The following is an 18,307-nucleotide window of genomic DNA, read 5'->3' on the forward strand; positions in this document are numbered from 1 at the left end:
GAAGTTGAAGTGGAGAATGGGCTGACATTTAGTCTTCAAATGTAACACTAGTTCTTCTCTAAACTTATCAGCAACGGTGGTCCTCACTCCTTATCTGGAGTTATCCGGACCTCACAAAACCATTGAAACAGGAATGTGTGTGCGTGTGCGTTTATGTGTGTGTGTGTGTTTACCTGCTGCGTTGCGTCACCGTTAACCATGTGCGGCATGAGCGGGACCTCCCCATTCAGGAGAGGCGGCGGAGCCAAGTCCAGTGGAATCTGGTCTGTCATCATCATGGTGACGTACATTCATGGAGAAATTCACTCAACTGCCCTACCTGGGGAAAATACACAGACAAAGAAAGACGTGAGTCAGCCGCACATGTGCCGACATGATGTCATCTTGCATTTCCTTTTCCGACAGAAAACTGCCATGAGCTCAATGACAAACAAACAAACAAACAAACAAACAAACAAACAAATAAATAAATAAATAAATAAATAAATAGCCCCATTGTGGGACAGTTAAAAACTCTCAGATTGTGAAACAAACAAATATATATAGAGACAAATAAATAAACACAAATAAGTAAAACAAACAAACATAAAAAAAACAAAATTAATTCCCCCATGGGACAGTTTAAAACTTTCTGATTGTGAAACAAATGAAAAAATTGACAAATAAATAAATAAAATAAAATAAATCTAAAACAATTTAACAACTGAATAAATACATAACTGTACAAACAAATAAACATGCATCTAAATAAATAAATAAATATGTAAATACATAAAAAAAGAACACACAAATAAATTAACAAATACAAATCCATCTAAATAAATACACATATAAATAAAAAAATAAATAAATATATAAATACATAAACAAAAAAACATACATCTAAATAAATACACTTATAACTAAATACACACATAATTAATACACAAATAAATAAATACACAAATAGAATAAATAAATAAATAACTACACGACTAAATGAATAAATAAAAACGGAATTCCATAGCGCTGGTGTTTGAAATAATTCAAGCCGTTGACGTAAGAAATGGAGGTATGACGACATCATTAATTGCACTACAGCTGCATGTGTTCAATTTTATCCGGACATCCTTCCTCTTCACACCAACGAGGTCTTCAAAAAAGGCTTCGTCAATCCCACAGCTGTGTGAACCATAAACACGGCGGGCCGCACATACAAATGTCTGCACGCATGCACGCTAACGTCAGCACACGCTAACGTCAGCCCCCTTGCCATGATGGCTCTGCCTCAGCACTTCTAATCACATGTTGCGCTCCAACCGCAAAATCGTGTTTTTTTTTTTTTGTCTTTCCTTCAGCCGAGCCCCGTTGCCAGTTCGGCCTGGCCATCCTGCCTCCAACACGCATGCACACACCGTCGACGCATCGTAGACAGATGGTGGTAACACCACTCCCGATTCTTCCAGGAAAAAGAGAAGAGCAAAGAAGACTGAAGACAGACAACCTCAGTCTAAAGTTAGCTTGTTAGCTTAACAGAGCAACATCACCAGATGTGTATTTTCTCGGTGCTTCATTTATCTATTATTTATTTATTTATTTATTTATTTATTTATTTTTATTTCTCTATTTATTTGTTTATTCATCTCTTTATTTATTTATCTATTTATTTATTTATTTATCTATCTATTTGTGTATTTATTTATTTATCTGTTTATTTCATATGTGTATTTATTCAGTTGGTTATTTGGGGTTTGTATCTATCTATCTATCTATCTATCTATCTATCTATCTATCTATCTATCTGTTATTTATATGATGTATTTATTCATTTCTTCATTTGTTCATTCATTTGTTCATCTCTCCATTTATTTGTTCATGTAATAATTGCTTAATTAATTAATTTAGTAGTGTGTGTATTTATTTAGTTAGTTATTTGGGGTTTGTTTATTCATTTATTTATTTATCTGTGTGTTAATTTATTTATGTTTTTATTTATGCATGTCATTATATTTGTTTATTTATTAACGTATGTATCTGCCGGTTTATTTATTTATCTATATATTTATTTATATATTTATTTATTTAGAAGAAGAAGATTTATTTATTAATTTGTTCATTCATTTGTTCGTTCATTTCTTTATCTATATTATATATTTATTCATTTCTTCATTCATTTGTTTATGTATTAATTGATTAATTAATTTAGTAGCGTGTGTATTTAGTTAGTTATTTGGGGTTTGTTTATTCATTTATTTATGTTTTTATTTATGTGTGTCATACTTATTTTATTTATCTAACTATATTATATATTTATTCATTTCTTCATTTATTTGGTCATGTATTAATTAATTGATTAATTAATTAATTTAGTTATGTATTTATTTATTTAGTTATTTGGGTTTGTTTGTTTATTAATTTATTTATCTGCATGTTTATTCATGTTTTTTATTTATTTATGTAAGGCGTTATATTTGTTTCTTTATTCATTCATTTATTTATTCATTTATTCATTCGTGTATTCATTTATTTAGTTGAGGGTGGTTTATGTATTCATTTATTTAGTTGTGTGTTTATTTTTTTTACGTATGTCGCTATATTTGTTTCTTTATTTATTATTATTTTTTTATCTGCCTGTTTATTTATTTATTCATTCATTCATTTTTTTTTCCTGAAAAGTAGCAATTTGGGCATATGTACGGATGCCACCGGGCAGCGATGATATATATCCACAAAATTAATTAAAACACAAGTCATTTTTTTATATATATGAAAACGCAGAGTGCATTTGTCATATTGCTAAAGAAAAACTTCCCGTCGCGGCGTACGGAGCTTTATGGGCCACTTGTAAGAGCATTTGCAGCCGATATGAAACAGGTTAAATCCAAGTTAGCCTGAAAAGTGAATAGGTGAGCTTTTATCTGGTCGAGGAGGCGCTGACGCGCTCTAATCTCATTTTTGTTGTGTCTGCCGCCATGCGAGTGGCCTTCCAGGAGGCGTGCGTGCGGATGAGTTTTCCAAGCTAATGCAAACGGATGCGCCAGTCAGTGAACTCAATCTCACAATGGATTTGTAATAAGCAGCAAAAAGAAATACATACATGAAATAAAATAAACAACTGGCTTCTGCGACATGCTAACCCACAAAGCTGAAGAATACCTCTCTCGATAACTTTGAAAGAATGTACTGTTGGCAACATCAAAATGTCACACGGAAAACAATTCAACGGAGATGATATAACACAGCGCTGGTTACTATTGTTTTAGCGGCTAATGGCTAGCAGATAATCAAATGTAATCTTTAATAGACGGATGGGTAGACAGATAGACAACTTTGCTAGCTTGCTAGATAGAAGAAAAGACAGGCACACAGACAGACAGCTAGGCTAGTTAGCTAGATTGATAGTTTGATAGACAACTAGGCTAGCTTGGTAGATGGATACACAGACAGATAGACAACAAGTCTAGCTAACTAGCTTGCGAGATAGATTGGATATGCCTTTATTAGTCTCGCAGTGGAGACATTTACATTTCACGGGAGCAAAGTGATGAAAGGAATGAAAGTAGTAGATAGACAGACAACTAGGCTAGCTCATTAGCTCGCAAGCAAGCTAGTTCGGTAGATAGATAGTTTGATAGACAACTAGGCAAGCTCACTAGATAGACAGACGGACAGACAACTAGGCTAGCTCACTAGCTAGCTAGATAATTTTTTTAGACAACTAGCCTACCTTGCAAGATAGATAGACAAACAGACAACTAGGCTAGCTCGCTAGCTTGCTAGATCATTTTTTTAGACAACTAGCCTACCTTGCAAGATAGATAGACAAACAGACAACTAGGCTAGCTCGCTAGCTTGCTAGATATATAGACAGACAAGTAGGCAAGCTCACTAGATAGACAGACGAACAGACAACCAGGCTAGCTCACTAGCTAGCTAGATCATTTTTTTAGACAACTAGCCTACCTTGCAAGATAGACAAACTAAACACAGACTGAAAATATAGTTGTCAACTTATTATGGTCTGTTCTGTATTCCGAGTACACCATTCTTCAGTAAAATAAGCATCGCGGAATACTGAAATATTTCAGAGGCCCGTGTGCGTTTAGTTACAGAAAAATCAAGAAATAAAAACAAGCCGCTAAATATGGTGGGAAACTGCCACTCGCATTCAAGTCGCGCTCTTTTTACAAAAAGGTATTCATTGAAAGGGGGCTGGGGGGGGGTCCCTTTCTCACTCTCATTGTGTGAGTACTAGTGATGGGAATTCCCGCACCTTTCAAAGAGCCGGTTCTTTTGGCTCGGCTCACTAAAAAGATCTGGCGTTTTTGGCTCCCAAATGGCTCCTCAGTTTTTTTTTTTTTTTTTGCTTAAATTAATTAACTACAAAAAATAATGTAAAATTATGTGAAAACCGAATTACTCGTGTAAAAAAATGCACAATATCAAATATTTTTATTTATATGGCTTGATTTATATGGACACAGAAGTGATGGGAATTCCGGCTCTTTTCAGAGAGCCGGTTCTGTTGGCTCGGCTCACGAAAAAGATCTGGCGTTTTTGGCTCCCAAATGGTTCCTCAGTTTTTTTTTTGTTGCTTAAATTAATTAACTACCAAAAATCTTTTAAAATTATGTGAAAAACGAATTACTTGTGTAAAAAAATACACGATATCAAATATTTTTAATTAGATGGCTTGATTTATCGGTCCACAGAAGTGATGGAAATTCCGGCTCTTTTCTGTTGGCTCGGCTCATGAAAAAGATCCGGCTCTTTTAGCTCCCAAATGGCTCTTCAGTTTTTTTTGTGGCTTAAATTAACGACAAAAAAATAATGTAAAATTATGTGAAAAACGAATTACTCGTGTAAAAAAATACATTATATCAAATATTTGTATTTATATGGCTTTATTTATATGTGCACAGAATTCATTCACTAACTTTCACCTTCCCTGTGGTTACTTTTTTGTATGACTCTTTGAGAAAGTGTCTTTTCAGAATCAGAATCAGAAGCCTTTAATAGCCCAAATATTTCCTGAGAGCATGAGTATATTTTCTGAATCCTTTGTCATCTCCAATTGAAAATGGCTGAAAATCACTTGCAATCATTTTACCCACTTTTGTTTTTTCTTTGTAGCGCTATCAAGCTCTGTCGTCTCCCTTTCCTGTTTCCTGTCCTATTCACAGTGTGCTTCTGTTTCTCGACCCCGCCCCCCCACCACCACCTGCCTTCTTCGCACTGCTGCGTGTATCTGTAATTCTCCCCTCCCTCGTCTACCACGCATCTTGACTAATTTAACTTTAACCGAAGACTGGGGGCACGGAATATAGGAGAAAAAAAGTTGACTCCAATTTCCGGCTCCTTGTCAGGAGCCGGCTCTCTTCGTTCCCTTCAGAGATCCGGCTCTAAGAACCGGCTCATTCGCAAATGATACATCACTTGTGAGTACCTTCTTAGCTGAGGTGGAGTGATACGGCAAGGGGGTTGGAAGGGTGGAAAGGAATGTTGTACTCAAGTCAAGTCACACACACACACACATTCCTGTTTCAATGATTTTTGTGAGGATAGGATAGGAGTGAGGACCACGTCGCTGATAAGTTTAGAGAAGAACTAGTGTTACATTTGAAGACTAAATGTCACCCCATTTCCCACGTCAACTTGTTTAAAAACAAAAAAATAAAACGCGGACTTGAAACTGAAATAACAGCAGGAGTGAGGTTTCTGAATGGGTACATTCAAAGTCCTCACCCCTCTTGTGAATTTGGTTAAAATATCATTTTACTTTTTGCGGTATGGACTTTTTCCTCTCATTAACACACACACACACACACACACACACACACACACACACACACACACACACACACAAACAAACACAGTGAGTAATAAGTGTGTGTATCTAAGTGAAATGAAAATACATACTAAAAAAATCATTTTGGGTGAATTTGAGGACCTCTCTGAAACTTTAACAAGATGCATATATCGACCCTCTAGAAGCCTTTAGAATGAAAACTTGTGAGGACCGGCCAAAAGGTCCTCACTTGTCAAAAATGTCCCCACGATGTATGGGATAAATTGTTAGTGGTCCTCACAAGACTAGTCATACAAACAGACACACACACACTCGGGCAAGAGAGAAGGAGGATTTATAAACGGCAAACGCCGTGGAGGTTTCCCACATAGCACATATGCAACCAAAGCGATTACATCGAGTGCGGGCCGCCTCCCAAACTACCTGGTCACGGCAGCCATGACACGTCACCCGCAGTGGGGAAGAATGGGCGGGGCGGAATGTAAACGGACACCGGCTCCACCAAAAAAAAAAACAAAACAAAACAAAACCCACACACAATCAGGCTAAGACTTCCATAACCGTGTCGCAACAAGTTCTTCGGCATCCCCGCCCCCCTCGGGGTGTCCAAAGTAGGACATGACACCTTGACGAAGGCGCATTTGAAGCATCTCTGCTTCTCATTCCAAACGTTTCATTGATGTGAGATAAGACGGGAAGCCCAAACACAAAACATTCCCTCAAAAGTAGGCCAAGAGACTCCAGTCGGAAAAAAAGGGGGTAAAGATCTTGCCTCAAATCACACGAAACAAGAGTAAAACAAACCCAAAGTAGATTGCCATGTTTCATTTTTTTAAGGAACTGTTGATTCTTGTAATAATAATAATAATAATAATAATAATAATAATAATAATAATAATAATAATAATAATAATACATTTCATTTACAACAATAATAATAATAATAATAATAATAATAATAATACATTTCATTTACAACAATAATAATAATAATAATAATAATAATAATACATTTCATTTACAACAATAATAATAATAATAATAATAATAATAATAATAATAATAATAATAATAACAAGAATAATAACAATAATAATAATAAATAATAATAATAATAATAATAATAATACATTTCATTTACACAACAACAACAACAATAATAATAATAACAAGAATAAAAATAACACTAATAATAATAATAACTAGAATACTAAGAATAATAACTAGAATAAGAATAACACTAATAATAATAATAATAATAATAATAATAATAATACTTTTTCGAAATAATTTTATTTCAAGCGCCTTTCAAAGTTCTCAAGGACACTTCACAGTCACAGACCAGCATAGATACAATAATAAATAAAATACAATAATAAATAGAATACAATAAATAAAATACAACATAATATAAATAGTCACCGTAACCAGGCATGCTAACCCAAACCCTGACAACTAACCCGAACAACTAACTTTTGACAAGTGACCTTTGACCCCAATCACGAACCATTGACCATTTCCACTAACCCTAATTTGAATATTCATTTACCCATGGTGCATTGCAGTATTTTCATTAACTTAACCCTTACAGGTCACTTATTTCCACTATTTGACACCGTGACTGAAGTTAGCGCCTTTCAAAATGCTCAAGGTCACTTGACAATTTTTCTGTGGGTGAGCAGCGGCAGCCACATGCGCCACCGTTCACTCAACCCGGAATAACTCAAATAGAAAGAAACTTAGCTAGCTAATAGATAACGAATAGATATCTAGCTAGCTAGTTAGATAGCAAATAGATAGTAAGCTAGGTCGCCAGCTAGCTAGTTAGATAGCGAATAGATAGCAAATAGATAGCAAATACTTTACTATTCTTGGTCTTTGTTATTGTAAAACTAATTTCCCTGATAATGATATATTATGGTATAACTTGTCCAGAGGTTTGGAAGCGTTACTAAAGAACATTCTTGTACTTGGTGGAACTACAAAAGTTCCAATTAGATGTGTGTGACCACTTTCTGGATTGCTTAAAGAATTAAAAATAAAAGAAAAACACACACACACACACACACACACACACACAGCATGGAAAAGTCTTCCTTTTTTTCCACAGGCGCCATCCGTCCTCTACGATGACTCAGATAATAATTTCAAAGCCAGGATATTAGTCGATATTCGTCATGAGATTTTTACGCTCGGCGACCAAATGTACTTCGCTCGTGATCACGATTCCCTACAAGAAAATAGGTTTGTTTACGGCATATTTGAAGACCGAAAAGTGCTGATTTGGGGTTTACGAGTCTTTTTTTTAATTTTTTTTTTTAGGGTGACTTTGGCTTTTTTAAGGCACCACCGCGGACACCCTGGAATTTTTTGGCGCTGTAATTAGAAAGCTCAGCTGTGCTAATGTGCACTTTAGAGGGGAAAAAGTGGACGGTAAACTGAAGGTGTAGATTGGTTCTCAACAAAAAAGGTGAATTTTGTGGGGTTTTTAAGAGGGGGGGGGGGGGGGGGTTGGAATGCACTTTGCTGGGTTGATGCCTGATTTGTGGGGGTCAGGTCACACATTCTTGCCACGAACGAGCATTTCTTGCTCTGCAACTGCATGCAAATGTGACCACCAGGCCGAAACTCACTTTTGTTGTAATGAGGAACTAGCTAAATATATATATATATATATATATATATATATATATATATATATATATATATATATATATATATATATATATATATATACATTTAATATATATATATATGTATAAAAATATAAATGATATATATAAATATTAAAATACAGTAAAGTCTCGTTATATCGATATCGGATATATCGATAGTCCCGGTTATATCGATATTTTTTCGGACTCCCTTGAATATCGATATAACGAGACTTTACTGTATATATATATAAATTAATTACTAATAAATAACATTGCTGACAAAAAAAATGAAATAAGTTATATTGATTGAAAAATAATTACATTAATTAACTTAATATTTATATTTATTTATTTATTTATTTATTTATTCATCATATATTAAAAATGGTACAGAACTATCCAATATTTTGATATTCTGATATCCTACTGAAAATTATATATAATAATCAAATAGAGCGAAAGATCTGAAACAATTTTTAGCGCAATATTGGAACATCTCAATATTCAATAGCTGCTATTCAATAGCGACTTGCGGCTTATAGCGGCTTGAGTAAACATAAATACATAAATGGATATATAGATAAATAAATAAATAAATAGTATGCATCACAAATAAATAGATAACTAATAAATAATAGAATAGATACATAATAAAATAAATACTAATTTTAATAATAATAATTTTCTACTTTCATTCCTTTCATCACTTTGCTGCTGTGAAATGTAAATTTCTCCACTGTGAGACTAATAAAGGCATATCCAATCCAAATAAACAAAGAGCATAAATAGATCAAGAGTATGAATAATAAATAAATACAAGTAAATAAACAAAAAAACAATATAGATAGATAAATAATAAATAAATAACGAAACAATTAATACATAAATGAATAAATAAATGGACCAGTAAATAAATTAATAAATAAAAACAGCGTAGATAGATTAATAAATAATAAATGAATAAGTAAATAAATAAATAAATACATAAATGAACATGTAAATAAATTAATAAATAACAACAGGAGCGATAGATAGATAAATAAATAAAATAAATAATAAATAAATACAACTATAAATATAAAAATCACATGAATAATAAATAAATGAATAAAAAGTACAAATAGTATAAATGAGAAAGAAAGAAATGGACAAGCAAATAAAAAAAAACAATATAGATAGATAAATAAGAAATAAATAAGTATATAAATACATACATGAATAAATAAATGGTCAAGTAAATGAATTAATAATTAAAAACAGTACAGATAAATAAATAAAAAACTAAATGAAAAAGTAAATAAATAAATACATCAATAGATAAATGAACAAGTAAATAAATGAATAAATAACAACACTATAAGTAAATAAATAAATAAAAATCGCTGACTGTGCCCTCATAAATTACTGCACATTGTTTATACACAAAAAAAAGAAAAGAAAAAAAACACGAAAATTGGATCACAGCAAAGGTCAAGTAATTTGAACTGATTTTAATTTCGCTGCCCTAAAAAAAATAATAATAATGATAATAATAAATTTGACAGGAAGTATCAATGTTGCACTCAAACAAACCTGTCATAATGCAAATAAATAAATAAATAAATAAATAAATACGGGGAGAAAAAAAAAACCTCCCCGCCAGTTTTTCACTCAACTGGTCCGTGTTCGGAGCGATTGGAACATTCCGGAACGGGCCTCGCAAAATCTGCGCTGCAGATTAGAGGACGTCTCAATGGCAATTATACTTTCCCTGGACGAACGACTCGTTTGCCTGCTTCACTCTTTCATTTGCTGCCTCTCTGCTGCCTTTTTTAAATGCCAAGATTTGTCAAAAGTGCGGCGGGAGACGAGTCGGGACGCGTCGTCCCACTTAAAAAAAGATGTCCTCAGCAATTGTGCGCCTTCCTTTTTAAATGAGAAGCCATGTGCTTTCCAGCTATCATCAAGTCTGGTTTCTTGGAATACCAACCGCAACAGATGACCAAGTCACTTTAGTCTTTCTTTTTCTTTTGTTTGTTTTATCTTTCCATAAGTCTCATGGCAAAAAGCAAGACTGTCACGTGACCTTTGACATATACAGTAAAGTCTCGTTATATCGATATTCAAGGGAGTCCGAAAAAATATCGATATAACCGGGACTATCGATATATCCGACCCTGTTTGCATGTAATTTTCTCCGTGCGTGCATAGAAATAGTATCGATATAACCGGGACTATCGATATATCTGATATCGATATAACGAGACTTTACTGTACATATATACATATATACACATACATATATACAGTAAAGTCTCGTTATATCGATATCGGTTATATCGATAGTCCCGCTTATTACGATACTATTTCTATGCACGCAAGGAGAAAATTACATGCGCGCAGGGTCGGATATATCGATAGTCTGGTTATATCGATATTTTTCGGACTCCCGAGAATATCGATATAACGAGACTTTACTGTATATATATATATATATATATATATAGATATATATATACAATGTGTATGTGTAAAAAAAATCTTTCATGGCAAAGCTGCAAGAAAGCAGGACCTCGTTAGAAACAGCAAAAAAGTTCCCTGACTCCCCAACCAAGAAAAAATGCGCCATTTCCAAGGGAACCCAACGTAGCCAAAAGAATTTGGGATCTGCAGCCGTTGCCATGCACTTCCTGGAAAGACCCCGCCCCCTTGCATTCCTGCTCCCTGTCAAAACATGGCGCTTTGACTCCAAACCGACTGCCGGGAAGAAAAAACAACTTTTTTGGCGAGGGCCTCGGCGGTTCCAAAACGAAAAGAACAAGACCCTCGCACCACATCCCGGGAACAGACGACGGTTACATAACGCACGGCGACATATGGAAACACAGACATTCAAAGCTATTGTCCACGCTCACAAGCGTCTTGTAAACAGCTGGAGGCCGCCAACATTTCCTCCCCGTATTAATGTCAACATTTTTTAACATATTGATGACGCTGGGTGGTTGAGAGGGGGAGGGGGTGACGTAGCATTTTGGGTATCTTCTCGGGATTACTGGATTGCTATGTCAAAACCTCCATTTTTTTGACAACGATACTAGTGCAGCGTGTTCTACCGGAAACAAATTCCTTGTGCGTCCTACATACTTGGCAATAAAGATGATTCTGATTCTGATTCTGATTCTGATTTTGATATGCCAAAACCTCCATTTTGATAAGTAAAAACCTCCATTTTGACATGTCAAAACTTCATTTTGATATGTAAAAACCTCCATTTTGATATGGAAGTTTTGGAAAGGCGCTTATAAATGACATTTATTATTATTATTATTATTATTTAAAATACTCCATTTTGATATGTAAAACCCTCCATTTTGATGTTTAAAAACCTCCATTTTGATATGAGAGTTTTGGAAAGGCGCTTATAAATGACTTATTATTATTATTATTATTATATTATTATTTAAAATACTCCTTTGATATGTAAAAACCTCCATTTTAATATGTCAAAACCTCCATTTTGATATGAGAGTTTTGGAAAGGCGCTTATAAATGACTTATTATTATTATTATTATTATTATTATTATTATTATTATTATTATTATTATTATTTAAAATACTCCTTTGATATGTAAAAACCTCCATTTTAATATGTAAAAACTTCCACTTTGATGTTTAAAAACCTCCATTTTATATGTAAAAACCTCCATTTTGATATGGAAGTTTTGGAAAGGTGCTTCTAAATGAAATGTATTATTATTATTATTATTATTATTATTATTATTATTATTATTATTATTATTATTATTTAAAAGCCTCCATTTTGATATGTAAAAACATCCATTTTGATATGCAAAAACCTCCATTTTGATATGAGTTTTGGAAAGGCGCTTACAAATGACATGTATTATTATTATTATTATTATTATTATTATTATTATTATTATTATTATTATTATTATTTAAAAGCCTCCATTTTGATGTAAAAACCTCCATTTTGATATGCAAAAACCTCCATTTTGATATGTCAAAACCTCCATTTTAATTCATGCATATTTTTTTCGGCATTGTATTGCGAGGCAGAATTTGAGGTTAGGTGAAGCTTCAGTTAAAACATTGACGCTTCATAAAAATATTGAAGCTTCATCGTAAAAAAAAACAATCATAAATGTAAAAGTGTGGTTACGTGTATCAAGGCAAACAATCAAGCGACGCAAACATGTTTTCCACATCTCATATTTTCATCTTGACAACAACCCCCCCCCCTTTGCCGCACCCCCCAAGCTTGCTCAAGCGCACATCTGGAAACCTCCCTTCTCCCTCGTTCCACAGCTGGACAGCTGTCAGCATTGTCCATGTTCGTGTGTGTGTGTGTGTGTGTGTGTGTGTGTGTGTGTGTGTGTGTGTGTGTGTGTGGTGTGTGTGTGTGTACCCCATCCCCTTTCAAATTGCTGCTGTGGACTGCAAATTTCCCTATTGTGGGACGAATAAAGGTTTTCTGATTCTGATTTTCGGATTCGGAGTCGTTTGGGAGGAGATGAGGGGGTGGGGGGCTTGAAAAAATGGGGGGGGTTTATAGGAAAGGTGACGGTAAAGAGACGACGGGGCAGGAGGTGGCGTGAGAAGTTGGCATTAGTGGGTCAGGAGGCGAGAGAAGGCAGTGAGTTAAGGGGGGGGGCGGAGCCAAGAAGAGAAGGAGGAAGGGGAGGAGCCACGAAAGGAGGAAAAGTTGGAAGTGATGGAAAGGAGCGGGGGAAAAAAGAGGCGGGATGTCAGTATGTGTGGGGGTGGCTCAAGTGGGGACAGAAAATCATGTGGCGCATGAAGAGGAGGAGAAAAGGAAGTATGGAAGCTGGAGAAATTGGGTTGAGGGGGGGGCGGAGTCAACTAGTGGGCATGGCCAAGTTCAAACAATCATAATAATAATACATTTCATTTCTAAGCGCCTTTCAAAACTCTCAAGGTCACTTTACAGTCACCAGGTAAGTTTTTCTGTGGGTGAGCAGCGGCAGCCACACGCGCCAGCGTTCACTCAACCCCGAATAACTCAAAACAGAGGATCAAAAATGTTTTATTGATTTATTATATTGATCAGGCGTGTGTGAAACGTTTCCTCTTTTGACTTCACATTTTAATTTCGTTAGCTATCTAGCTGGCTACCTAGCTAGCTAGCGATTTACTATCTATTAGCTAGGTAGCTAGCTATTAGCCATGTAGCGAGTTAGCTACCTCAGAGCTATCGCTGTCTAGCTGACTGGTTATCTAGCTAGATATCTATCTATTGGCTAACGATCGGCCAGCTAGCTAGCTTTCTATCTATTTGAGTTAATACAAAGCAACCGAAACAAAACATTCATTCAATCACAAATTTGCTTTCGGGCTGTTACATCAGACATGACCACCCCCCTCCCCCCTCTCCCAACACACACACACACACACACACACACACACACACACTCGGCTTCATGTCACCGGAATCACCATTCGCGTCCATATTTGGAAACATGGCGACGGTCATGTTGTGAATCGTCCGTCAAAGTGCGCGCGGGTGACAGGTGTCATGGTGCTTTTCCCACAAGCGAGCACATGACCATGACTCACTTCATGTCAAAAATGTTCTGTCGTAGCTTCAACATTTTCTTCCTCTTTTTTTTTTTTAGTCCTGTTCTCATTCATATCCAACCCCCCCTCCCCCATCATGATGACAAGAGCACTATTTGGCAAGCGGGAAGGTAATCAATTGACGACAGGATCACTATTTGGCAAGCGTGAAGGTAATCAATTGACTACAGGATCACTATTTGGCAAGCGGGAAGGTAATCAATTGACGACAGGATCACTATTTGGCAAGCGTGAAGGTAATCAATTGACGACAGGATCACTATTTGGCAAGCGTGAAGGTAATCAATTGACTACAGGATCACTATTTGGCAAGCGGGAAGGTAATCAATTGACGACAGGATCACTATTTGGCAAGCGTGAAGGTAATCAATTGATGACAGGATCACTATTTGGCAAGCGTGAAGGTAATCAATTGACGACAGGATCACTATTTGGCAAGCGTGAAGGTAATCAATTGACGACAGGATCACTATTTGGCAAGCGGGAAGGTAATCAATTGACGACAGGATCACTATTTGGCAAGCGTGAAGGTAATCAATTGATGACAGGATCACTATTTGGCAAGCGTGAAGGTAATCAATTGACGACAGGATCACTATTTGGCAAGCGTGAAGGTAATCAATTGACGACAGGATCACTATTTGGCAAGCGTGAAGGTAATCAATTGACGACAGGATCACTATTTGGCAAGCGTGAAGGTAATCAATTGACGACAGGATCACTATTTGGCAAGCGGGAAGGTAATCAATTGACGAATCACTATTTTGACAATTGATGACAGGATCACTATTTGGCAAGCGTGAAGGTAATCAATTGACGACAGGATCACTATTTGGCAAGCGTGAAGGTAATCAATTGACGTCAGGATCACTATTTGGCAAGCGGGAAGGTAATTAAAGTGTACAGAAAAGACATCAATCGCCGAAAAAGGTCAGCAGGAGCCAATCAGTGATCATAGACTAAACTCGAGTCCACATTTTGAATCTTCAAAATGACCGACATCGAACGGCCATGAAGAAAGCTGAATCTATGATGTCATGAAACTAGTCCTTTCACCATGAAAACACAAAGCGCCAACCATTCAGTATTTTTTTTATTTTTTTTTGTTTGAATGTGGCTGATCTGTTTTGGGCTGGCAAAGGTGGTGGTGAGGGGAGAAGGGGGAGGGAGGGGGGGTCCTGGTTCAGTGGTTTTGGCGAGTTCTCATTCCTGCTAAATTGCCCCACATGAGTGAGCGTGCGCCATTTAAACAAACGCAGCTACTTCCTTCTCAACACACACACACACGCAAACACACACGGACACGCAAACACACGTGTATGGACGTTTTCTGGCAGACAGCGAACGCACCTCCTCCTAGCTAAGCGCTTGCGCGCGAGTGCTAACTCAGCACATATGATTTGGATCCCGCATGGCACTTTGGAACGGCAGGCGTAGCTGGCAAAAACCACTACACACGCACACACACACACACACACACACACACACAACCACACGCACACACACACCAAAAAGTCCTCACTTGTCAAAAATGTCCTCACTACGTTTGGTTATAAAAGAATAGTGGTCCTGACAAAAATAGCCATACAAACTCTCTCTCTCACACACTCTCACACACACACACACACACACACACACACACACACACAAACTCACGCACACGCATATATGCGTCATAAAAGTGATGCAAAAAAAGTAGAAATAACATCAAAAATAAAATAACCTGAAATAAATATAGTCAGGAAGAGCTACATTTAAAAAAAATAGCTTCATCCCAGCTAGCCTTATACTAGCTAGCCTCATCCTAGTTGGATTCATCCTAGCTGGACTCATCCTAGCTAGCCTCATACTAGCGAGTCTCATCCGAGCCAGACGCATACAAGCTAGCCTTATACTAGCTACCCGCATCTTAGCTAGCCTCATCCTAGCTAGCCTAATACTTGCTAGCCTCATTCTAACTAGCCTCGTCCTAGCTCGTCCCATCCCATATAGCCTCATATTAGCTAGCCTTCTACTAGCTAGCCTGATATTAGCTAGCCTCATCCTCGTGACTCTCATCCTTGTCAGCCGCAGACTAGCTAGCCTCGTACTAGCTATCCTCATCCTAGCTAGCCTCATACTTCCTAGCATCATTTTGGCTAGCCTCATTCTAGCTAGCCTAATCCCAGCAAGCCTCAATTTACCTAGCCTCATCCCAGCTAGCCTCATATTAGATAGCCTCCTACTAGCTAGCCTGAGCTTAGCTAGCCTCATTCACGCGAGTGTAATCCTAGCTAACCTAATCCTAGCTAGCCTCATACTTGCTAGGATCATTTTAGCTAGCCTCATCCTATCTAGCCTAATCCTAGCAAGCCTCATACTAGCTAGCCTCATCCCAGCTAGCCTCATCCTAGCTAGCCTCATCCCAGATAGTTTCATCGGTGCTAGCCTCATCCTAGCATCCAAGTTTAAAAACTCCCACTTGGTTGTTGCTAGCTTGTCAATTAAATCGACAAATTACTTGACACTCCCTAAATTAAAGTAAAAAAAAAAAAATATCATGCGACAACGTCGCTCATATCGCTTTCATGTCAACGCACAGGTGTCCCTAATGATGTGTTCGTTTCTCATCGTAAGCTCCAGCGAGTCAGTCGGACGTCCTGAAGTCAAAGTGCATTACCGCCTCCAGTAAACAACTCTCAAAAGTCAGAAAAAAAGAAGAAAAAACAAAAAACAAACATCTCCATTGCTAACCCACTTGCGACGTGTCGTCAGCGCCAGATCGCTCCGGCCTCATCGACCTCCTCACCCGTCACTCAAAAGTGACATCATCATCCCAACGAATGCCATCTCCTCCAGCGGCGAGGACGCGGCTAACTGTCTTCGCCAGCCTCGCCTTACAAGGCAGACATGACGGTGGGACTTTTCCAAGCCGTTGACGTAGAAAGCGAGCGGGCGGAAATGGCGGCGGCTAATGATTTCAGCGCGCTTCCATGACACGGCTTCTTCATTAAGATGCCGAGTGGAGAACACACACAAACACACAAACACACACGCACGCGCGGCTTTATGAGCCATGAAAACGCTGGCGTGTTGTGTTGCCAACGATGACTCACCCCGACGCGAGAAACGCATCCAAGGTGAGCCCGTAAGGAGCTCAAACGAGCAGTTTTGCTCCAATCCGAGGTGAGAAATTTACAGCAGCAAAGTTGCGAGAAAAATCCAAGAATAAAAAGTAGAGGAGCTGCTGTAAAGGCAGCCCCATCTTGAAGGACGAGAACAGGATGTACACGCACACATTTTTTTGATGCATTTATGCGTTCATTTACTTGTTTATTTACTCATTTACTCACTCATTTATTTACTCATTTATTTATTTATTTGATTATTCATTTATGTATTTATTTATTATTATTTATATTATTTATATTAATTTATTTATTTATTTATTTATTCATCTATATTATCTATTTATTTATCCGTGTATTAATTTATTTATTCGTGTGTTGTATTTGTTTGTTTATTTATTTATGTGTGTATTTATTTAGTTAGTTATTTGGGGTTTGTTTATGAATGTATTTATCTGTGTGTATATATTTTCATGTATTTATTTTTATGGATGTACTTGAGTGTGTTTATTGAGTCATTTTTTATTTAATCATAAATAAATCTATACTATTTATTTGTCTATTTACTTACTTATTTTGTATGCATTTATTTATATTTTTATGTACTTATTTATGTATGCATGTGTATATTTATTAATTTATTATTTATGTGTTTATTTGTGTATTTATTTATTTATGCATGTATTTATATTTTTTATTTATGTACTTATTTATGTATGAAGATGTTTGTTGATTTTCTATTCATGTGATTATTTGTTTAGTAATTAATGAATTATTTTTATTTACGTACTCATTCACGTATGTGTGTGTTTATATATTTACATATTAATATTGTTATTTATTTATTTATTATTTATTTATTCATTTATTATTTAATATTTTATGTATCTCTTTATTTGTCTATGAATGTGTTTCTTTCTTTATTCATTGGTTCATTTATTCATTAAATTTGGAGAGATTGGTAATGGCACCGCACTGTCCAAAAAACAACGATCAAAATCGCTGTCGTATGCAGAAAAGTCCCATTAGGCTGATAAAACAAGAACACACGTACACACTCACTTTACGACTATAAGGAAACAAAAAAAAAAATACACATGCTATTTTCCAATCAAAACGCTTTCCACAGATGAAGGACATCCAGGATGGCGGTGCA

The 18,307-nt window shown here is 36.2% G+C and overlaps 1 protein-coding gene across 1 annotated transcript in view; it reads right to left on the bottom strand.

Moving 5' to 3' along the window:
* fndc3ba (fibronectin type III domain containing 3Ba) overlaps nt 1-18,307 on the bottom strand; it is an 83,249-nt gene that overhangs the window by 54,014 nt on the left and 10,928 nt on the right. Inside the window, exon 2 of the mRNA XM_089004673.1 lies at nt 174-319. Coding sequence (XP_088860799.1) covers nt 174-290 — 117 coding nt within the window. The 5' untranslated portion in view covers nt 291-319. The remainder of the gene's footprint in view (nt 1-173; nt 320-18,307) is intronic.

The sequence above is a fragment of the Hippocampus bargibanti genome, linkage group LG09 (assembly GCF_051943395.1).
Source record: "Hippocampus bargibanti isolate YZ-2025 linkage group LG09, ASM5194339v1, whole genome shotgun sequence".
Lineage (NCBI taxonomy): Eukaryota > Metazoa > Chordata > Actinopteri > Syngnathiformes > Syngnathidae > Hippocampus > Hippocampus bargibanti.